This window comes from Scyliorhinus canicula, chromosome 6 (assembly GCF_902713615.1).
Source record: "Scyliorhinus canicula chromosome 6, sScyCan1.1, whole genome shotgun sequence".
Lineage (NCBI taxonomy): Eukaryota > Metazoa > Chordata > Chondrichthyes > Carcharhiniformes > Scyliorhinidae > Scyliorhinus > Scyliorhinus canicula.
Genome location: NC_052151.1, coordinates 223,050,851 through 223,074,504, shown reverse-complemented (window position 1 = coordinate 223,074,504; position 23,654 = coordinate 223,050,851). Strand labels below are relative to the sequence as shown.

The window sequence follows — 23,654 nt, the reverse complement described above, 5'->3', positions numbered from 1 at the left end:
GCCAATCAGACCCCACAGGTCACTGCCTGCCAGTTAGACCCCACTATCACTGTCTGTCAATCAGACCCCACCGGCCACTGCCTGCCAATCAGACCCCATGAGTCACTGCCTGCCAATCAGACCACACTAGTCACTGCCTGCCAATCGGACCCCACTGGCCACAGCCTCCCAATCGGACCCCACTGGCCACAGCCTGCCAATCAGACCCCACTGGTCACTGCCTGCCAATTAGACTCCTCTATCACTCCCTGCCAATCGGACCACACTGGCCACTGCCTGCCAATCGGACCGCACTGGCCACTGCCTGCCAATCATATCCCACTGGTCACTGCCTGCCAACCAGACCCCACTAGCCACTGCCTGCCAATCAGACCCAACTGGTCAGTGCCAGCAACTCTGACCCCACTGGCCACTGCCTGCGAATCAGACCCAACTGACCACTGCCTGCCAATCAGACCACACTAGTCATTGCTGCCAATCAGACCTCACTGGTCACTGCCTGCCAACCAGACCCCACTGGCCACTGCCTGCCAACCAGACCCCACTATCGCTGACTGTCAATCAGACCGTAGAGGTCACTGCCGGCCAATTAGACACCACTATCACTGTCTGCCAATCAGACCCCACTGGTCACTGCCTGCCTATCAGACCACACTAGTCACTGACTGCCAATCAGACCCCACTGGTCACTGCCTGCCAATCAGACCCAACTGGCCACTGCCTGCCAATCATGTCCCACTGGTCACTGCCTGCCAATCAGACCCCACTATCACTGCCTGCCAATCAGACCCCACTGGTCACTGCCTGCCAATCATAACCCACTGGCCACTGCCTGCCAATCAGACCCCACAGGTCACTGCCTGCCAGTTAGACCCCACTATCACTGTCTGTCAATCAGACCCCACTATCACTGTCTGCCAATCAGACCCCACTATCACTCTCCGCCAATCATACCTCAATGGTCACTGCCTGCCAATCAGACCCCACAGGTCACTGCCTGACAGTTAGACCCCACTATCACTGTCTGTCAATCAGACCCCACCGGCCACTGCCTGCCAATCAGACCCCACGAGTCACTGCCTGCCAATCAGACCACACTAGTCACTGCCTGCAAATCGGACCCCACTGGCCACAGCCTGCCAATCGGACCCCACTGGCCACAGCCTGCCAATCAGACCCCACTGGTCACTGCCTGCCAATTAGACTCCTCTATCACTCCCTGCCAATCGGACCGCACTGGCCACTGCCTGCCAATCATATCCCACTGGTCACTGCCTGCCAACCAGACCCCACTAGCCACTGCCTGCCAATCAGACCCAACTGGTCAGTGCCAGCAACTCTGACCCCACTGGTCACTGCCTGCGAATCAGACCCAACTGACCACTGCCTGCCAATCAGACAACACTAGTCATTGCTGCCAATCAGACCTCACTGGTCACTGCCTGCCAACCAGACCCCACTATCACTATCTGCCAATCAGACCCCACTGGTCACTGCCTGCCTATCAGACCACACTAGTCACTGACTGCCAATCAGACCCCACTGGTCACTGCCTGCCAATCAGACCCCACTGGCCACTGCCTGCCAATCATGTCCCACTGGTCACTGCCTGCCAATCAGACCCCACTATCACTGCCTGCCAATCAGACCCCACTGGTCACTGCCTGCCAATCATAACCCACTGGCCACTGCCTGCCAATCAGACCACACGAGTCACTGCCTGCCAATCGGACCCCACTGGCCACAGCCTGCCAATCGGACCACACTGGCCACTGCCTGCCAATCAGACCTCACTATCACTGTCTGCCAATCAGACCCCAATGTTCACTGCCTGCTAATCAGACCCCACAATCACTGTCTGCCAATCAGACCCCACTATCACTCTCTGCCAATCATACCTCAATGGTCACTGCCTGCCAATCAGACCCCTCAGGTCACTGCCTGCCAGTTAGACCCCACTATCACTGTCTGTCAATCAGACCCCACCGGCCACTGCCTGCCAATCAGACCCCACGAGTCACTGCCTGCCAATCAGACCACACGAGTCACTGCCTGCCAATCGGACCCCACTTGCCACAGCCTGCCAATCGGACCCCACTGGCCACAGCCTGCCAATCAGATCCCTCTATCACTGACTGCCAATCAGACCCCACTGGCCACAGCCTGCCAATCAGACCCCACTGGCCACAGCCTGCCAATCGGACCCCACTGGTCACTGCCTGCCAATTAGACTCCTCTATCACTGCCTGCCAATCGGACCACACTGGCCACTGCCTGCCAATCGGACCGCACTGGCCACTGCCTGCCAATCATATCCCACTGGTCACTGCCTGCTAATCAGACCCCACTATCACTGTCTGCCAATCAGACCCCACTATCTGTCTGCCAATCAGACCCCACTATCACTCTCTGCCAATCAGACCCCACTGGTCACTGCCTGCCAATCAGACCCCACTGGTCGCTGCCTGCCAATTAGACCCCACTATCACTGCCTGCCAATCAGACCCCACTATCACAGCCGGCCAATCAGACACCACTATCACTGTCTGTCAATCAGGCCCCACTGGCCACTGCCTGCCATTCAGACCCCACTATCACTGTCTGTCAATCAGACCCCACCGGCCACTGCCTGCCAATCAGACCCCACGAGTCACTGCCTGCCAATCAGACCACACTGGCCACAGCCTGCCAATCGGACCCCACTGGCCACAGCCTGCCAATCAGACCCCACTGGTCACTGCCTGCCAATCGGACCCCACTGGCCACAGCCTGCCAATCAGACCCCACTGGTCACTGCCTGCCAATCGGACCCCACTGGCCACAGCCTGCCAATCATATCCCACTGGTCACTGCCTGCCAATCAGACCCCACTAGCCACTGCCTGCCAATCAGACCCAACTGGTCAGTGCCTGCCAATCTGACCCCACTGGTTACTGCCTGCGAATCAGACCCAACTGACCACTGCCTGCCAATCAGACCACACTAGTCATTGCTGCCAATCAGACCTCACTGGTCACTGCCTGCCAACCAGACCCCACTATCGCTGACTGTCAATCACACCGTACAGGTCACTGCCGGCCAATTAGACACCACTATCACTATCTGCCAATCAGACCCCACTGGTCACTGCCTGCCTATCAGACCACACTAGTCACTGACTGCCAATCAGACCCCACTGGTCACTGCCTGCCAATCATGTCCCACTGGTCACTGCCTGCCAATCAGACCCCACTATCACTGCCTGCCAATCAGACCCCACTGGTCACTGCCTGCCAATCATAACCCACTGGCCACTGCCTGCCAATCAGACCACACGAGTCACTGCCTGCCAATCAGACCCCACTGGTCACTGCCTGTCATTCAGACCCCACTGGTCACTGGCTGCCAATCAGGCCCCACTGGCCACTGCCTGCCAATCAGATCCCACTATCTGCCTGCCAGTCAGACCCCATTAGTCACTGCCTGCCAATCAGACCCCACTATATGTCTGCCAATCAGACCCCACTATCACTCTCTGCCAATCATACCTCAATGGTCACTGCCTGCCAATCAGACCCCTCAGGTCACTGCCTGCCAGTTAGACCCCACTATCACTGTCTGTCAATCAGACCCCACCGGCCACTGCCTGCCAATCAGACCCCACGAGTCACTGCCTGCCAATCAGACCACACGAGTCACTGCCTGCCAATCGGACCCCACTGGCCACTGCCTGCCAATCGGACCCCACTGGCCACAGCCTGCCAATCAGACCCCACTGGTCACTGCCTGCCAATCGGACCACACTGGCCACTGCCTGCCAATCGGACCGTACTGGCCACTGCCTGCCAATCATATCCCACTGGTCACTGCCTGCCAACCAGACCCCACTAGCCACTGCCTGCCAATCAGACCCAACTGGTCAGTGCCAGCAACTCTGACCCCACAGGTCACTGCCGGCCAATTAGACACCACTATCACTATCTGCCAATCAGACCCCACTGGTCACTGCCTGCCTATCAGACCACACTAGTCACTGCCTGCCAATCAGACCCCACTGGTCACTGCCTGCCTATCAGACCACACTAGTCACTGACTGCCAATCAGACCCCACTGGTCACTGCCTGCCAATCAGACCCCACTGGCCACTGCCTGCCAATCATATCCCACTGGGCACTGCCTGCCAATCAGACCCCACTATCACTGCCTGCCAATCAGACCCCACTGGTCACTGCCTGCCAATCATAACCCACTGGTCACTGCCTGCCTATCAGACCCCACTGGCCACTGCCTGCCTATCAGACCCCACTGGTCACTGCCTGCCTATCAGACCCCACTGGTCACTGCCTTCCAATCAGACCAAACTAGTCACTGCCGGCCAATTAGACCCCTCTATCACTGCCTGCCAATCATACCCACTTGTCACTGCCTGTCAATCAGACCCCACTGGCCACTGCCTGTCAATCAGACCCCATTGGTCACTGCTTTCCAATCAGACCAAACTAGTCACTGCCTTCCAATCAGACCAAACTAGTCACTGCCGGGTAATTAGACCCCACTATCACTGCCTGCCAATCATACCCACTTGTCACTGCCTGCCAATCAGACCACACTGCCCTATTCCTGCCAATCAGACCCCATTGGTCACTGCCTGCCAATCAGTCCCCACTGACCACTGCCTGCCAATCAGACCAACTGGCCACTGCCTGCCAATCAAACCAAACTAGTCACTCCCTGCCAATCAGCCCCCATTATCACTGTCTACTAATCAGACCTCAATGGTCACTGCTTGCCAATCAGACCGCGCTGACCAGTGCCTGCGATGCAGACCCCACTGGTAACTACCTGCCAATGAGTCCCCACCATCTGCCTGCCAGTCAGGCCCCACGATTCACTGCCTGCCAATCAGACACCACTGGTCACTGGCTGCCAATCAGGCCCCACTGGCCACTGCCTGCCAATCAGACCCCACTGGGCACTGCCTGCCAAGCAAACCCCACTATTCACTTCCTGCCAATCAGACCCCAATGTTCACTGCCTGCCAATCAGATCCCACTATCTGCCTGCCAGTCAGACAACACTATTCACTGACTGCCACTCAGACCTCACTGGTCACTACCTGTCAATCAGACCACAGGTCACTGCCTGCCAATTAGACCCCACTATCACTCTCTGCCAATCATTCCTCAATGGTCACTGCCTGCCAATCAGACCCCACTGGCCACTGCCTGCCAATCAGACCACAGGTCACTGCCTGCCAATCAGACCCCACAGGTCACTGCCTGCCAATCAGACCCCACTGGTCACTGCCTACCAATCAGACCCCACTGGCCACTGCCTGCCAATCAGACCACAGGTCACTGCCTGCCAATCAGACCACAGGTCACTGCCTGCCAATCAGACCCCACAGGTCACTGCCTGCCAATCAGACCCCACTGGTCACTGCCTACCAATCAGACCCCACTGGTCACTGCCTGCCACTCGGACCACACTGGCCACTGCCTGCCAATCAGGCCCAACTGGTCAGTGCCAGCCACTCTGACCCCACTGGTCACTGCCTGCGAATCAGACCCAACTGACCACTGCCTGCCAATCAGACCACACTTGTCACTGCCTGCCAATCAGACCCCACTGGCCACAGCCTGCCAATCAGACTCCACTTGTCACTGCCTGCCAATCAGACCCCACTGGCCACTGCCTGCCAATCAGACCCCACTATCACTGCCTGCCAATCAGACCCCACTGGCCACTGCCTGCCCATCAGACACCACTGGTCATTTCCTGCCAATTAGACCCCACTATCACAGCCTGCCAATCAGACCCCACTGGTCATTGCCGGCCTATCAGATCCCACTGGTCACTGCCAGCCAATCAGACCGCACTGGCCACTGCCAGCCAATCAGACCCCACTGTCACTGTCTGCCCATCAGACCTCACTGGTCACTGCCTGCCAATCAGACCAAACTAGTCACTCCCTGCCAATCAGACCTCATTATCACTGTCTACTAATCAGACCTCAATGGTCACTGCTTGCCAATCAGACCGCGCTGACCAGTGCCTGCGATGCAGACCCCACTGGTAACTACCTGTCAATGAGTCCCCACCATCTGCCTGCCAGTCAGACCCCACTAACACTGTCTGCCAATCAGACCCCACTAAACACTGCCTGCCAATCAGACCCCACTATTCACTGCCTGCCAATCAGACCCCACTTGTTACTGCCTGCCAATCAGACCTCACTAGTTACTGCTTGCCAATCAGACCTCACTAGTTACTGCCTGCCAATCAGACCCCACTATCACTGTCTGCCAATCAGACCCCACTATCACTGCCTGCCAATCAGACCCCACTGTCACTGCCTGCCAATCAGACCCCACTATCACTGCCTGCCAATCAGACCCCATTAGCACTGCCTGCCAATCAGGCCCCACTGGTCACTGCCTGCCATTTATTCCAACTTTTTGCTCCCTCCCTTTTAAGCAGCTTTCTATACATCTCATGAAACTAACCTCAATGCTCGGAGCTTTAATTTGCAAAGTATATGCTATGTGAGACCTTTTCGAATGTCTTTTGAAAATCTAAATAAACCACAACCACTGGTTCGCCTTCGTCAACTGAACACCGTTACATCATCAAAGAATTCCAGTGTAATTTTCCTTTCGGAAATCTAGGCTGAATTTGTCGGATTACAATACTGCTTTCCAAATGCTGTGCTGTGAAATTCTTGATAAGGGACTCCAGCAACTTTCCTACTGCCGACGTTGGGCTCACTGGTCTATAGTTCCCTGTTTTCTCTCTACCTCCCTTTTTGATCAGCGGTGTTACATTCACTTCCCTCCAAACTGTAGGAACCATTCCAGAGTCCAAAGGATTTTGGAAAATGACCACAACTGGACCTACTATTTCTAGGGCCGCTTCCTGATGTACTCTGGGATGAAGATTATCCGGCCCTCGAGATTTATCCGCCTTCAATCCCATTAATTTCCCCCAAACCTTTTCTTTGCCAATACTAATTTCCTTCAGCTCCTCACTGAAACGTGTGTTTCTCAGAACTCCTGGTATATTATTCATGTCTTCCTTTGTGAAGGCAGAAGCAAAGTAGGAATTTAGTTCCTCAGCCATTTCTTGTTCCCTGTTGTGAATTCCCCCGTATCTGACTGTAAGGGGCCTCCATTAGTTTTTCTCAATCATTTTTTCTTTACATACCTGTAGAAACTTTTACAGCCAGTTTTTATTTTTCCCGCCAGTTTACGTTCAAACTGTATTTTCTCCTTCTTAATCAATCCCTTGGTCTGCCTTTGCTGAATTTTAAACTGTTCCTAATTCTCAGGTCGATTGCTTTTTCTTGTTAATTTGAATGGCTTATCTTTGAATCTAATACTATCTCTAATCTCCCTTGTAAACCATGGTTTGGCAGCAGTTCCCTTTCTATTCTTGCGCCAAATAGGAGTAAACAAACTTTGAAGTTCATCTATTCGATATCTCATTGAGAGAAAGATTCACATTAATGCAGCTTCCTCTTTCAATGACAGAATATATACATCTACCTCGGACAGTGCAGTGCTTCCTCAGTACTGACACCGGGAGGGGGGGTATCGGCCTGGATTATGGAGTTCAAAACAGAGAGTATAAACATCTACCTCTAATCGCTCCATGGTCCCTTATCCCTTCTCCATCCCTCTCTCAATCCCCTCCCAGAACTCTCTGAGAATCTCTGGATTTCAGCACCTTGGGCATCTCCTGATTTCTGTCACTCCAGCAGAGCCGGTCCAACAGTTGCCTGAAAGGCCCAAAGATCTGGAATTCCCTCCATGAACCTTTCTGTCTCCCTCTCTTTGTCTCTCTATCTCTCTCTCTCTCTGTCTCTCTCTCTATCTCTCTCTCTCTCTCTCTCTGTCTCTATCTCTCTCTCTCTCTCTGTCTCCCTCTCTTTGTGTGTCTCTCTCTCTCTCTCTCTCTCTCTCCTCTCTGTCTCTCTCTCTCTCTCTCTCTCTCTCTCTCTGTCTCTCTCTCTGTCTCTCTCTCTCTCTGTCTCTCTCTCTCTCTCTGTCTCTCTGTCTCTCTCTCTCTGTCTCTCTCTCTCTGTCTTTCTCTCTCTCTCTCCTCCTCTCTCACTCTATCCTACTTTCTATCGATTTCTCTCAATTTCGCTGTTTCTGTTTCTGTCTCTCTCTCTCTCTATTTGTCTCTGTCTCTCTCTCTCTCTGTCTCTCTCTCACTCTGTCTCTCGCTCTGTCTCTCTCTCTCTCTATGTCTCTCTCTGTCTCTCTCCCTCTCTCTCTGTATCTCACGGTCTCTCTCACTGTCTCTCCCTCACTGTCTCTCTGTTTCTGTCTCACACTCTGTCTACCTCTCTCTCTGTGTCTCTCTTCATCTCTCTCACTGATTCTCCCTCACTGTCTCTCTCTCTGTTTCTGCCTCTCTCTCTCTCTCTCTCTCTCTCTCTCTCTCTGTCTCTCTGTGTCTCTCTGCCTCTCTCTGTCTCTCTCTCTCTCTCTATGTCTGTCTCTCCCTCACTGTCTCTCTTTTTCTGTCTCACACTGTCTCTCTCCATCTCTCTCACTTCTCTCCCTCACTGTCTCTCTCTCTGTTTCTGTCTCACACTCTTTGTCTCGCTCGCTGTCTCTCTCAGTCTCCCTCTGTTTCTCTCTCCATCTCTCTCTCTGTCTCCCTCACTGTCTCTCTGTTTTTGTCTCACACTCTTGCTGTCTCTCTCCCTCTCTCTATCTCTCTCACTGTCTCTCCCTCACTGTCTCTCTGTTTCTGTCTCACACTCTTGCTGTCTCTCTCCCTCTCTCTATCTCTCTCACTGTCGCTCCCTCACTGTCTCTCTCTCTCTGTTTCTGTCTCACACTCTTGCTGTCTCTCTCCCTCTCTCTATCTCTCTCACTGTCTCTCCCTCACTGTCTCTCTCTCTCTGTTTCTGTCTCACACTCTTGCTGTCTCTCTCCCTCTCTCCATCTCTCTCACTGTCTCTCCCTCACTGTCTCTCTGTTTCTGTCTCACACTCTTGCTGTCTCTCTCCCTCTCTCCATCTCTCTCACTGTCTCTCCCTCACTGTCTCTCTGTTTCTGTCTCACACTCTTGCTGTCTCTCTCCCTCTCTCTGTCTTCCTCACTGTCTCTCTGTTTCTGTCTCACACTCTTTCTGTCTCTCTCCCTCTCTGTATCTCTCTCTCTGTCTCCCTCTGTCTCTCTCTCTCTGTTTCTGTCTCACACTCTTGCTGTCTCTCTCCCTCTCTCCATCTCTCTAACTGTCTCTCCCTCACTGTCTCTCTGTTTCTGTCTCACACTCTTGCTGTCTCTCTCCCTCTCTCTGTCTTCCTCACTGTCTCTCTGTTTCTGTCTCACACTCTTTCTGTCTCTCTCCCTCTCTGTATCTCTCTCTCTGTCTCCCTCTGTCTCTCTCTCTCTGTTTCTGTCTCACACTCTTGCTGTCTCTCTCCCTCTCTGTATCTCTCTCTCTGTCTCCCTCACTGTCTCTCTCTCTCTGTTTCTGTCTCACACTCTTGCTGTCTCTCTCCCTCTCTGTATCTCTCTCACTGTCTCTCCCTCACTGTCTCTCTGTTTCTGTCTTACACACTGGGCTCTAACGCTCCATCCTCCATCTGACACGACATCGAATCACCCATCATTCTGTACCTCACAGGCATGAACCAATTACTAGGCACGTGTCAATCTGCAGAAATACGGATACTTACTCGACACGATCAGCAGGAATAGCAGAGCCATTTTGAGAGGACGCCAGGCCACACTCAGAGGCGGAAACTATTCTGAAGGAGACATTTCTACCACGGGACGAAGCCGGAGAGAAACATGACATTAGCCTAAAGCGATGAGCCCAGCTGTTGTGAAAACTGGACAAGTCCAACCACAGAGTGAAACCTGACTTGATTGATCCTAACGTGGTTTTATTTTTCAGATTGCGTGGAGGTCAGTCACTGAGTACATTCACAAGAGTCTGATTGGGAAACTGTAACATAAACAACAAGGGCAAAATGAAGCAGAGCGACCTGACATTAAAGATTTGATAAAAAGTAAGTACAAATATTATAAAATGATTCCAACTTGCCCTCCTACTCTTACTCCAGCAATGTCCTTACAGACACAAATCCACAGTAAAGATTTACCACAAACCCAACTGGATGGCGTGATTTGACTAAATTTCAAATATATTTTAATGCCATGGATTTCTGACATTTAAGAGACTTTTTCTGTGTAGGTATCTCTTCCTGAGACATAGAAACCCGCCCACACTAAACTCACTATCTGTTAAACTCAGAGCAAATGTATGGGTTCAGTAATCCCAGTTCCCCAGTAGACATACAGGAATTATTATTTGAGAGAATATACCTTCCAGCTACCCCCACCCCTGCACCAAGTACACACAAAAACTGAAGCTGAATTAATTGAACTCAAAGCTACACAGAACTTGGTTAGAACTGACTCAGAGCACCATGCACCGTTCTGGTCTTTGTATCCCCCGGTTAGACGACAGTGGGAGCACAGTGCACAGTTCCGGTCTCCGTATCCCTCGGTTAGACCCACACTGGGAGCACTGTGCACAGTTCCGGTCTCCGTATCCCTCGGTTAGACCCACACTGGGAGCAATGTGCACAGTTCTGTGTCCGTATCCCTCGGTTAGACCCACACTGGGAGCACTGTGCACAGTTCCGGTCTCCGTATCCCTCGGTTAGACCACACTGGGAGCAATGTGCACAGTTCTGTGTCCGTATCCCTCGGTTAGACCCACACTGGGAGCACTGTGCACAGTTCCGGTCTCCGTATCCCTCGGTTAGACCAGACTGGGAGCAATGTGCACAGTTCTGTGTCCGTATCCCTCGGTTAGACCAGACTGGGAGCAATGTGCACAGTTCCGCTCTCCGTATCCCTTGGTTAGACCACACTGGGAGCACTGTGCACAGTTCCTGTCCCCATATCCCTCGGTTAGACCACACTGGGGGCACTGTGCACAGTTCCGGTCTCCATATCCGTCGGTTAGACCACACTGGGGGCACTGTGCACAGTTCTGGTGTCCGTATCCCTCGGTTAGACCACACTGGGAGCACTGAGCACAGTTCTGGTCTCCGTATCCATCGGTAAGACCACACGGGGAGCACTGTGCACAGTTCCGCTCTCCATATCCCTCGGTTAGACCCACACTGGGAGCACTGTGCACAGTTCCGGTCTCCATATCCCTCAGTTAGACCCACACTGGGAGCACTGAGCTCAGTTCTGGTCTCCGTATCCCTCGGTTAGACCCACACTGGGAGCACTGAGCTCAGTTCTGGTCTCCGTATCCCTCGGTTAGACCCACACTGGGAGCACTGTGCACAGTTCCCGTCTCCATATCCCTCAGTTAGACCCACACTGGGAGCACTGTGCACAGTTCCAGTCTCCATATCCCTCAGTTAGACCCACACTGGGAGCACTGTGCACAGTTCCGGTCTTCATATCCCTCGGTTAGATCACACTGGGAGCACTGTGCACAGTTCCGCTCTCCATATCCCTCGGTTAGACCCACACTGGGAGCACTGAGCTCAGTTCTGGTCTCCGTATCACTCGGTTAGACCACACTGGGAGCACTGTGCACAGTCCCGGTCTCCATATCCCTCAGTTAGACCACACTGGGGGCACTGTGCACAGTTCCGGTCTCCATATCCGTCGGTTAGACCACACTGGGAGCACTGTGCAGAGTTCTGGTCTCCGTATCCCTCGGTTAGACCATACTGGGAGCACTGTGCACAGTTCCGGTCTCCGTATCCCTCAGTTAGACCACACTGGGAGCACTGTGCACAGTTCTGGTCTCCGTATCCCTTGGTTAGACCACACTGGGAGCACTGTGCACAGTTCCGGTCTCCGTATCCCTCAGTTAGACCACACTGGGAGCACTGTGCAGAGTTCTGGTCTCCGTATCTTTCGGTTATACCACACTGGGAGCAGTGTGCATGGTTTCATTCTCCGTAACCCTCGGTTTGACCAGACGGGAGCAAAGTGCACAGTTCCAGTCTCCATATCCCTCGGTTTGACCACACTGGGAGCACTGTGCACAGTTCCGGTCTCCGTATCCCTTGGTTAAACCATACTGGGAGCACTGTGCACAGTTCTGGTCTCCGTATCCCTTGGTTAGACCACACTGGGAGCACTGTGCACAGTTCCGGTCTCCGTATCCCTCAGTTAGACCACACTGGGAGCACTGTGCAGAGTTCTGGTCTCCGTATCCCTCAGTTAGACCACACTGGGAGCACTGTGCACAGTTCCGGTCTCCGTATCTCTCGGTTAGACCCACACTGGGAGCACTGTGCACAGTTCCGGTCTCTGTAACCCTCGGTTTGACCACACTGGGAGCAGTGTGCACGGTTTCATTCTCCGTAACCCTCGGTTTGACCAGACGGGAGCAAAGTGCACAGTTCTGGTCTTCGTTCGCTCCTGACCTCTTAACCTCCCGATCTCTTTCAATCCACACTTAAATGACCAAATAGCTGACTGTGCCTTCAACCCCATCTATCTTTGTAACACCTCCAGATCCCCAACAATTTTCATCCTCCCTTTCAAATGCCACTCTCTCTCTTTCCTGCCCTCGATCACCGCCCTCAATTCTCCTAGATTTCTGCACTCCTCTGAGTCTCGTTTCAGGAGCAACCCCCCATTTCCATCGCTCTGCCATTGTGTTACCTGCCTGCGGAAGGTCTGAACTGTGGACATTACTCCCTAACCCTCTCTGTCTCTCTCTCTGTGCCTCTGTTTGTTTTTCACTTTGTCTCTATCGCTCTCTGTCTGTCTCTCTCTCAGTCTCTCTCTCTCAGTCTCTCTCTCTCTGTCCCTCTCTCTCTCTGTCTTTCTTAGACCGTCTTTCCTTGCCTGTCTCTCTCTGTCTTTCTCTTTGTTTTTTTTCTTTGTCTATGTCTCTCTATCTCTCTCCCTCCGTTTCTCTATTTCTCTCTGTCTCTCTCTCTGTCTCTCTCCCTCAGCTTCCCTCTCTGTGTGTCTCTGTCTCTCTATGTGTCACTCTCTGTCCCTCTGCCTCTCTCACTCTCTCTGTCTCTCTCTCTCTCTGTCCCTCACTATCTGAATGGCTTTCTTTATGTCTCTCGAAATCTCACTCTCTCACTCTGTATGTTTGTTTTCTGCAGAGAGACTGAGAGAGACAGAAAAACGCAAAGAGAGACGCACTGAGAGAGTGCAACAGTGAGTGTGACAGAGAGAGAGAGAGAGACAGAGAGACACAGATACTGAGAGAGACTGTGAAAGACACAGACAGGGAGAGAGAGAGAGAGACAGATAGAGAGATAGAGATAGATAGATAGAGAGAGAGAGATTTAGACAGACTGATAGAGAAAGCCAGTCAGATAGAGACAGCGTCAGAGTCACAGAGAAAGAGAGTGAGCGACAGAGAGAGGCAGACAGAGAGATATACAGCCAGGCAGACAGAGAGAGAGAGTTATGCGCAGAGAAGAGCCAGACAGAGATTGACAGTGAGACAGGGAGATAGAGACAGTGAGAGACATAGAGACAGAGAAGGCTACAAAGAGAAACAGTGACTTAGACAGAGAAACAGACTTAGGGGCCTCACGGTAGCATGGTGGTTAGCATCAATGCTTCACAGCTCCAGGGTCCCAGGTTCGATTCCCGGCTGGGTCACTGTCTGTGTGGAGTCTGCACGTCCTCCCCGTGTGTGCGTGGGTTTCCTCCGGGTGCTCCGGTTTCCTCCCACAGTCCAAAGATGTGCAGGTTAGGTGGATTGGCCATGCTAAATTCCCCGTAGTGTAAGGTTAATGGGGGGATTGTTGGGTTACGGGTATACGGGTTACGTGGGTTTAAGTAGGGTGATCATTGCTCGGCACAACATCGAGGGCCGTAGGGCCTGTTCTGTGCTGTACTGTTCTATGTTCTATGTGAGTGAGGCAGAGCTCAAGAGACACAGAAAGATTCAGAAAAAACACCGAGAGACGCAGAGAGTGAAGGAGAGCATGGCAAATAATTATACAAGGACATAGTGAGACAGATAGAGAGGGGGACACAGAGACAGACAGAGAGAGAGAGACAGAAAGTTAAAGTGACAAGGAGAGCAAGAGTGACAGACAGAGCGAGTTAGATGGAGCGACTAAGAGACAGGCAGATAGCGAGAGAGAGCGACACAAAGACAGAGGCAGAGAGACAGAGGGAATGAGAGAGAGACAGAGAGACAGAAAGACAGAGAGAGAAAGAGGGAGACAGAGAGAAAGAGACAAACAGCAAGCGAGGGACAGCAAGAGACAGATTGACAGATAGAGTGAGGCACAGAAAGAGAGAGCGAGTTAGAGGGAGCAATAGAGAGAGGCAGTCAGATAGTGAGATAGAGCGACAATAAGACAGACAGAGAGACAGAGACAGAGAAAGACAGAGAAAGTCACATTCTACCCCTCTGCCTTTCTCACTCGACCTTTCTCTGTCTGATACTTTTTCTCTGCCCATCACTGTCTCTATCTCTTGTTCTCTCTCCATCTCTGTTTGTCTGTCTGTCTCTCTCTGCGTCTGTCTCTCTCTGTCCCTCACTCTCTCTTTGTCTCTCTCTATCTGACTAGATTTCTCTATCAGTCCCTCTAAACCTCACTCTCTTGCTCTGTATTTCTCTTTTTCTTTCTCTCTCCATCTTTGTCGCTCTCCTTTGTCGCTCTCTCTCGCTCTGTCTCTCTGTCTCTCAATCGCTTCCTTTAACTCGCTCCCTCTGTCACTGTCTCTTTCTATGTCCCTCTGTCTCTCTTTCTCTCTGTGTCTTTGTGTCTCTTTCTCTGTCTCTGTGTCTCTCTCAGCGTCTCCCTCTCTGTCTCAATCTCTCTTTGTATCATTCTCTCTTTGTCACACTCTGTCGCACTGTCAATGTGCGTTTCTCTTTGTGCTTTCTCTGTCTCTTTCTCTCTGTGCGTCTCTCTATCTCTCTCTGTATATCTCTCTCTGTCACTCCATCTCTCACTGTCTCTGTCTCTATGACTCTCTTTTTCACTCTAGCTATCTGTCCCACATTTTTTCTCTGCCCAGCCCTGTGTCTCTCTCTCTGTCTGCCCAACTGTGCCTGTCTCTCTCTCTCTCTCTCTCTTTTTCTGTCTCTGTCCCTGTCTTTGTCTCCTCCCTTATTTTCTCTCTGTCTCCTTTCAGGCCTCTCTCTTTCGTCGAGCTTTTTCTCACCTCCACATTCATCTTCACATTGTTGCTGCCCAACCCTTACCCACATCACGGGCAGTCACGTGGCTGCCCATTGGGATGTTGTGCAGCCACTCGTCGGTGCTATACAAAGGCAGCTTCCTGCTGTTCACGGACAGCCAGTCAGTGAGAGAGTGAACAGTCACATTGCTAAAGAGTCACAGTGGCTCAAAGTCCTGTGCAGGTTACCGCGACCTGTGATAAAGCAGCCTGTTTACCCAGATCAGTCAGTTCATGCCGCAGTTTATGGGACAAGAAGCTTTGATCTCTGGTCAGTAACCTCGAGAGAATTTCCCTCTCACAGATAATCAGTTACCCAGGCTAAATAATCAAATGCAGAACTGAATGTGAGCACAAGGCAATTGACTGGCACGCAGGCAGAATACAGGCCAGATAGGAGCAGGAGGAATCCATTTGGGCCATTGAGTCTGCCCATTCAATACGCTCATGGCTGATCTGGTCGTACCCTCGATGCAGTGACATTATGTGAAATGTTCAGAATACAAAGTGTTAATGTCATATCATGATTAGCCACTAGATGGGGCTGGATGCAGAACTATATAAAGCACTGTCTTCCGGGAGATGGCATACAGGAGCGAATGGGTGTAGTGATAGACGAGAGTACCGTTATCGAGAGATTGCACAGACTGGTGTTAGTAAAGTGTAGATTGTTGATTATTAGATTATTGTTTACTATAAGAGTAAGTGGTCGAGCTTAATATAAGCAGCGTAAATAAATGTTAGCTTTGTTAATGAACTTAGCTTCTGTGATCTTTGTGAACACTACGACATCCATCCTGATCACAAGATTCACAAAGAACAAGTGTCTGGATGGACTGGGGGGGTCTCTGGGTTCAGGTGACAGATTCACAAATCATTTAAAGCATTTTAAAAATAACCATAAAATTGAACAAACATTGGAGTTCATTTCAGGATTGGTAGAAATTAGAAAAATATCAGAAACCCATTAGAATGCTGCATTATTGTGGATTTTATTACATATCAGAATGCGACTGATATCTGTTTATGTTGGAGAAGTTCAATAGAAAATGGAGGTATCGAAACATTTCACTTCACACAATAAATATCAAACATCTTCAAAACACAGACAACATTTTCCTGTTTCTAATCTATTCCAAAGATAAAATGAAATGAAAATCGCTTATTGTCACGAGTAGGCTTCAATGAAGTTACTGTGAAAAGCCCCTAGTCGCCACATTCCGGCGCCTGTCCGGGGAGGCTGGTACGGGAATCGAACCGCGCTGCTGGCCTGCTTGGTCTGCTTTATAAGCCAGCGATTTAGCCTTGTGAGCTAAACCAGCCCCTCAGAGAGGGGCTGAGAGAGAGAGAGACAAAGATCGAGAGAGATGAAGCGAATACTCACCAATAAAATACAGTATTTCAAAACAGAACTAATTTATTTGAGTCCAGTTCCTGAACCACACAGAATTCAATTCCACACAGACAGATAGTTCCCATAACAAATGGATAATTGGATTGGCTATTCCTCTCTGGCTAGTGACCCACACTCAGTTTAATTTCATTCTCACCCAAGCTAGTCCTTCCTTCAAAGAGACCCCTTCTGAGTTCCAATCAACATTATACAACATTCCACTCAATATAATAACTTAATTGATCAAAGATTCCGTGAGTTACAAACAGGTTTATTGTCAGTTAATGAAAGGGATTCAAACCATTGACATGTTTAAACACATCTGACTGCAGTAAATTATATTGTTGATCAGGCTTCTATACAACAGTGAGCGCGAGATCAACATTAAACATGTTCAGTCACAGTTCACATTCAGAGAGGCGCTCCCACACAGATTTACACAACTTCAGTGGTGAGAGTCACTTACCGGGAACACCAACAACAGCAAGGATTGGGTAGAATATTTTCCCAGCAATATTAATTGGTGTAGGCATGTTCAGTGTGGAGTGATGTGTCCCTTTGTGTTGTCGGCAGACTCCCTGCAATAAACTCTGAGGTTAGATATTGTCAAAGCCTTTAATTTTTACCCTGAGAAAACTACTCAGGGATATTGCAACATCATTAAACCTGTTTTTTTTAAAGCTATGAACAAAGGGAAAACGTCATTGTGTTCAGTGATTGAAAATATTACTTTGGAGTGAGTGAAGTGTTTCCAAACACTGGACTGTTGATCATATTGATACCATCAGTCCCATCCCTAGATCTCAGATTGTTTTAGTGACATCCCTCACAACACGGTGACCATTTAGTGATTCAGTTCCAATTGTCAGTGTGTTTCCCTGGGTGGGTCCACTGCACTCTGGGATGTAGCTGTCTCTGTAACTGTGACCATTCAGTGATTCAGTTCCAATTGTCAGTGTGTTTCTCTGGGTTGTTCCACTGCACTCTGCAGTGTAGCTGTCTCTGTAACTGTGACCATTCAGTTCTGTGATTTAAGAGGTTCAGGTTGAGCATAAAAAGCAAATTTCAATGAATGGAAAATCTCGAAGAATTTGAAGGTCAAAGTAAATGATTCCAAACCTAAATCTGATGCAGCTCCTCAAACACAGAAAACATTTTTGAAACATTGGAAGCTCAGAAATCGCATAACCTGCAGCAGACACAAACACATCTCCTCATTGAGCAGAAAAAATACATATTCAGCTGTGAAAACTAATAACCAATCTCTAACTGATACCGGCCCTCCATCAGATACACACACATAAACTGGGAGATGTGAGGGAAGCAAGAGCTGGTCCATGCGATGTGCCGATAGGAAATAGAGTGCAAGAGAAATAGAGTGAGAGGTGAAAAAGAAAGACATCGAGAGGAGAGAAGCAGGGTCATTGAGGAAGAGGGTAAGTGACAAGAGGTTGAGAGTGAAAGAAGATAGTAGAGAAAGAGGGGGAGAGAGAGAGATAGACGGTGAGAGATAGAGGGTAAAAAAGTAGTGCAAAGGTCGCAGCACTGACCCCTGAGTAACGCCACTAGTTACCGATCTACATGTGGAAAACACCTTTCCACTGCTACCCTGTCTACTGTGACCGTGCCAGTTCTGAATTCATCTTGCCAGCTCACCTCTGATCCTGTGTGAGTTCACCTTCGGTAAGTCTGCCATGAGGCACCTTATCAAAGGCTTTACTGAAGTCCATGTAGACAACATTCACTGCCCTACCCTCATCAATCAGAGGCGATGGAGGTGGGGATACTGGGAGAATGGGATTCAGCCCTTTAATGAAGGGTGTGAGGACCTGTATACGAGGTAGCTGTGGATTCGGTGAGTTGTTATGAGTATAGATTTTGTTCTGTGCTGTACTGTTCTATAAGAATATAGCTACGTTATAGATTTCCAGTCATCTCTTCCCTCAGAGGGTTGTTAGTCTTTGGATTTCTCTTCCACAGGGACCAGTTGTATCTGGCGGGGTCATTGAATATATTGAAGCATAAGTTTGACAGATATTTTAGAAAAAAAGGGGCAGCACGGTAGCATGGTGGTTAGCATAAATGCTTCACAGCTCCAGGGTCCCAGGTTTGGTTCCCGGCTGGGTCACTGTCTGTGCGGAGTCTGCACGTCCTCCCCGTGTGTGCGTGGGTTTCCTCCGGGTGCTCCGGCTTCCTCCCACAGTCCAAAGATGTGCGGGTTAGGTGGATTGGCCATGCTAAATTGCCCGTAATGTCCTAAAAAGTAAGGTTAAGGGGGGGTTGTTGGGTTACGGGTATAGGGTGGATACGTGGGTTTGAGTAGGGTGATCATTGCTCGGCACAACTTCGAGGGCCGAAGGGCCTGTTCTGTGCTGTACTGTTCTATCTATAGATGATCAGTCTATCGCTGGAAATAGTCACAGGTAGGTCAAGGAAGGGAAAAGAAGTGTCGGAGATGGACTTTGTCAACGTGAGAGAGGGGTAGAAATTGGAAGCAAAAGTGATTCATGTTCCCAGCTCCAGGCAGAAATATGAAGTGTCACTAATACAGTCACCGTTGTAACAGAACCTGAGCTGTGGGAGGGGACCTGGATTGAACAGGAAGAGGGAGTGTGCAAATAACCTACACAATGACAAAGATAGCAGGGCCCAGGAGGGTACCTAAGGTCACACCTTTTATTTGCAGGAAGTGAGACGAGTTATAGGAGAAATGATTGAGTGACAGAAAGGCGGAGGGAGATGGTGGAGGTCACGGATTGTCCCGGCCTCCGATCAAGGAAGAAGCTGAGAGGCCTCAGACCACCCTGTTGGGGAACGGAGGAGTTGCTGGATTGGACATCCACAGTCAAGATTAGGCATTAGGGCCAGAGAAAAGGGCCGGGTTTATAACACATCCTGCATTAGGAGAATCAGGAATGTCGGTGGGAAGGGACAGATCAAACGGAGAGAGGATAGAGTCAAGACCAGAAGGAATGGGTTTGTGGGAGCTGGAAGCTGAAATAATGGGTCATCCGATACATGAGAGAAATATGGAGGACAAACTTAAATTCACAATGTAAATACAAGACTTGTGTTCTGGGGCAAGGTTTAGAAAACCCCAAAGTATATCCTGGAGTTCACCTGACCTACAGCCGTTTATTGATTTTGGTTACGGGGAGCACAAGGGCTTGCCTTTCAGGCGTTATTCAACAGAGACCTTAAGCACATTTAATCAAAACCAGTTTATTCTACCAATTTAATTAACATTTTTATAAACACACACAGTATGCATTTTTATAACGTACAAATATAAATACCCCACTCAGCTATAGTACTCTATTATATAAGCCTTAATAGATTCTCCCTTTAACTGTTCAAATTTAAGAAAGATCCTATAAAGCAGAAACCCCTTTTCAAAGCTGTGGCCAAGCACACAGAACTGAAGACCTGGTGTGGATGCTCTTCTTTGCTTTCCAGAACAGCAGGTTTGGCTTCCTCTAGAAAGCAATTATTTATTTATTTTCAAGTTATCAAGTAACCTGGAAAGAGCTTTGAAGATACATGAAGAGAAACCCTTCTTTTCAACCTATGCAGAACCAACCAGTTCAAACTCAAAGTGAAGTATGACACACAGGCATCGGGTGAAGCATACAGGAGTGTAATATTACTCGGTAGAGAAGATGCTTGAGGAGATCAGACCAGACGTGTTTGTGGATTTTGTGAAGGAGGTAGAAGCCGGAGGTCGAATGCAGGATGTGTGGGGTTGCGGGACTATGATGTCGAAAGCAGGGGACATGCATGGGAATGTCCCTTTAAGAAATGTGTTTCTTCTCAAGTGGCTGCAGTGATGCCATTGTGTGGGTGGAGCTGGGCAGTTCTGGTTTTCACTTTCTTTTTGAACTGGAAGCTGGGCTGTGGCTCTGGGTTTTACTTTCGGTTTAGACAGATGGAAGCCTTACTCAGACTATAAGGATCTTGGAGTTTCTCTCTCTTTCTCTCTCTGCATGTTAAAAAGGTGCATCCAGATCACTGGATAACTTCAAAGGAGAACATATAACACACATAAGTAGGCCATTCGGCCCATCGAGTCTGCACCGACCCATTTAAACCTTCATTTCCACCCTATCCCCATAACCCGATAAACCCTCTTCGGCGTTTTGGTCACTAAGTACAATTTATCATGGCCAATCCACCTAACCTGCACGTCTTTGGACTGTGGGAGGAAACCCGAGCAGGATGGGCCTGAGAGTTGGTGCTCAGCCTCTGAGAGGAAAAGGTCAGTGCATCAGACAATAATGGCAGCACACTTGTGAGAAACTCACATCAGCAGGTCAGGGTTAGATATTAGAGAGAGGATTGGAGCAATTTCAGCGGGAGACAGGATAGAGGTTGAGAGGGGTAGAGAAATTCAGGCGGTCGATGTCGCACTGACAGATCTCAATGAAAAGATCAGGAGCAGATTGGAGGCCAGAGGGTGGGGTCCATGTAGAGGAAGATTACTGGAGACGGATAGATTTAAACCACAAATATTCACAAAACTGACAGTCAGAAACAGCAGAGACACAATTATCTATTCAGTAATAACCATCAGAATATTCCAAAATAATTAAAAATCAGCAATCGGCTTCTTTTATTCATGACTTTAAAATAAAATGTAAATCAATTTGAGAAAACAATCCCAGTCACAACGTCAATAGTAGGAAACTGTAATTAAAACTATGAGGTAAAATATCTCGAGACACATAGTAAAATAAACAGTCAACACATAGTCCAAAGTAAACTTTATTCTGGACAGATTTGATGTATTATTTCAATAAGTATCAGAAGAGACAGATGTGATTAGAATGATCGATGTTAACCAGTTTGATTTTCTAAAGGCCGTCAGTAAGATCCGACATAACGGATTGATGAGTAATCTCAGAGCCAGTGGAGTTAGGGGACACGGTAGCAGAATGGACACATGCTGGCGACACACACATAAAACAGGGAGAGGGGTTAAAGGGATTTAGTCTGATAGGTGGGAAGTGGTGTTCCAGGAGGATCACCTCTGGGATCACTCTCCTTCACTATTTACATCAATAATATGGAATCGGGAAGCATAATGATAATTGCAGAGTTTACAGACAAAGACAAATTGAGAGTGACAGTAAATATAGAGGAAGAATACAACCAAATACAGCAACACATCAGTCTTCAACTATAAATTTGCAAAGTGGGTATTTCTGTGTCCGCTGCTACATTTTGATCATACCAATAAGTCTCCTAATCACTCCTTGGAAAACAAGTGTCTGGATGGACTGGAGGGGGGTCTGGGTTCAGGTGAACTGATTCGCAAATCATTTGAAGCAGTTTCAAAACAACCATAGCATTGAAAATGAAAATCGCTTATTGTCACGAGTAGGCTTCAATGAAGTTACTGTAAAAAAACCCTAGTCGACACATTCCAGCGCCTGTCCGGGGAGGCTGGAATGGGAATCGAAACGTGCTGCTGGCCTGCTTGGCCTGCTTTAAAAGCCAGCGATTTAGCCCAGTGAGCTACAGTAGCCCCTGAATCTTTGAACAAATATTGGAGTTCATTTCAGGATTGGTAGAAATGAGAAAAATATCAGAAACCCATTAGTTACTGCATTATTGTGGGTTTTATTAAATATCAGAATGCGGGTTATATCTGTTTATGTTGGAGAGGTTCAATAGAAAATGCAGATATCGAGACATTTCACTTCACACAATAAATATCAAACATCTTCAAACCACAGACAAAGTTTTCCTGTTTCGATCTATTCCAAATATAAAACAGTGAGGGAGAGAGAGAGAGAGAGAGGGGGGGGGGGGGGGGGGACATACAGATAGATAGAGAGAGATGAAGCGATCACTCACCAATAAAATACATTATTTCAAAATAGAACCAATTTATGCGAGTCGAGCTCCTGACCCACACAGAATACAATTCCATACAGCCAGATATTTCCAGTAACAAATGGATAATAGATTGGCTATTTCACTCTGGCTAGTGACACACAATCAGTATAATTTTATTCTTACCCCCATTAAACCTTCCTTCAGAGAGATCGCCTTCTCTGAGGTCCAATCAAACATTATACAAGATTCCACTCAATATCATACCTTCATTGATCAGATATCCCGTGAGTTACAAACAGGTTTATTGTCAGTTAATGAAAGGGTTTCAAACCATAGACATGTTTAAACACATCTGACTGCAGTAAATTATATCATCAATCAGGTTTCTGTGCAGCAGTGAGCGCGAGATCAACATTAAACATGTTCAGTCACAGTTCACATTCAGAGAGGCGCTCCCACACAGATTTGCACAACTTCAGTGGTTCACTTACCGGGAACACCAACAACAGCAAGGATTGGGTAGAATATTTTCCCAGCAATATTAATTGGTGTAGGCATGTTCAGTGTGGAGTGATGTGTCCCTTTGTGTTGCCGGCAGACTCCCTGTCATAAATCCTGGGGTTAGATATTGTCAAAGCCTTTAACTTAAACCCTGAAAAAACTACTCAGGGATATTGCGACATTATTAAACCTGTTTTTTTGTAAAGATATGAATAAACAGATTACTCATTGTGTTCAGTGATAGAAAATATTACTTTGGAGTGAGTAAAGAGTTTCAAAACACTGGACTGTGTTGATCACATTGATCCACACCATCAGTCCCATCTCTCGATCTCAGATTGTTTCAGTGCTATCCGTCTCTGTAACTGTGACTATTCAGTGATTCAGTTCCAATTGTCAGTGTGTTGCTCTGGGTGGGTCCACTGCACTCTGGGGTGTAACTGCTTCTTTAACTCTGAGCATTCAGCTCTGTCATTTAAAGGAATCAGGCTGAGCATAAAAAGCAATTTTCAAAGATTGGAAATTCTGCAAGTATTTGACGGTCAATGTAAATGATTCCAAACCTAAATCTGATGCAGCTCCACAAACTCAGAAAACATTTTTGAAACATTGGAAGCTCAGCAATCTCACAAACTGCAGCAGAAACAAACACGTCATCTCACTGAGCAGAGAAAATACATATTTAGCTGTGAAAACAAATAACCCGTCTCTAACTGATACCGGCCCTCCATCAGATACACGCACTTCAACTGGGAGATGTGAGGGAA

The 23,654-nt window shown here is 48.8% G+C and overlaps 1 protein-coding gene across 1 annotated transcript in view; it reads right to left on the bottom strand.

Annotated features, from left to right (window-relative positions):
• The window catches only part of LOC119968048, a 57,692-nt gene extending 34,434 nt beyond the window's left edge, over nucleotides 1-23,258 (bottom strand). Inside the window, exons 1-3 of the mRNA XM_038801146.1 lie at nucleotides 22,651-23,258; nucleotides 17,015-17,126; nucleotides 9,677-9,948 (exon numbers count right to left, since the gene is read on the bottom strand). Coding sequence (XP_038657074.1) covers nucleotides 9,677-9,707 — 31 coding nt within the window. The 5' untranslated portion in view covers nucleotides 9,708-9,948; nucleotides 17,015-17,126; nucleotides 22,651-23,258. The remainder of the gene's footprint in view (nucleotides 1-9,676; nucleotides 9,949-17,014; nucleotides 17,127-22,650) is intronic.
• Between the last annotated feature and the right edge of the window lie 396 nt (nucleotides 23,259-23,654).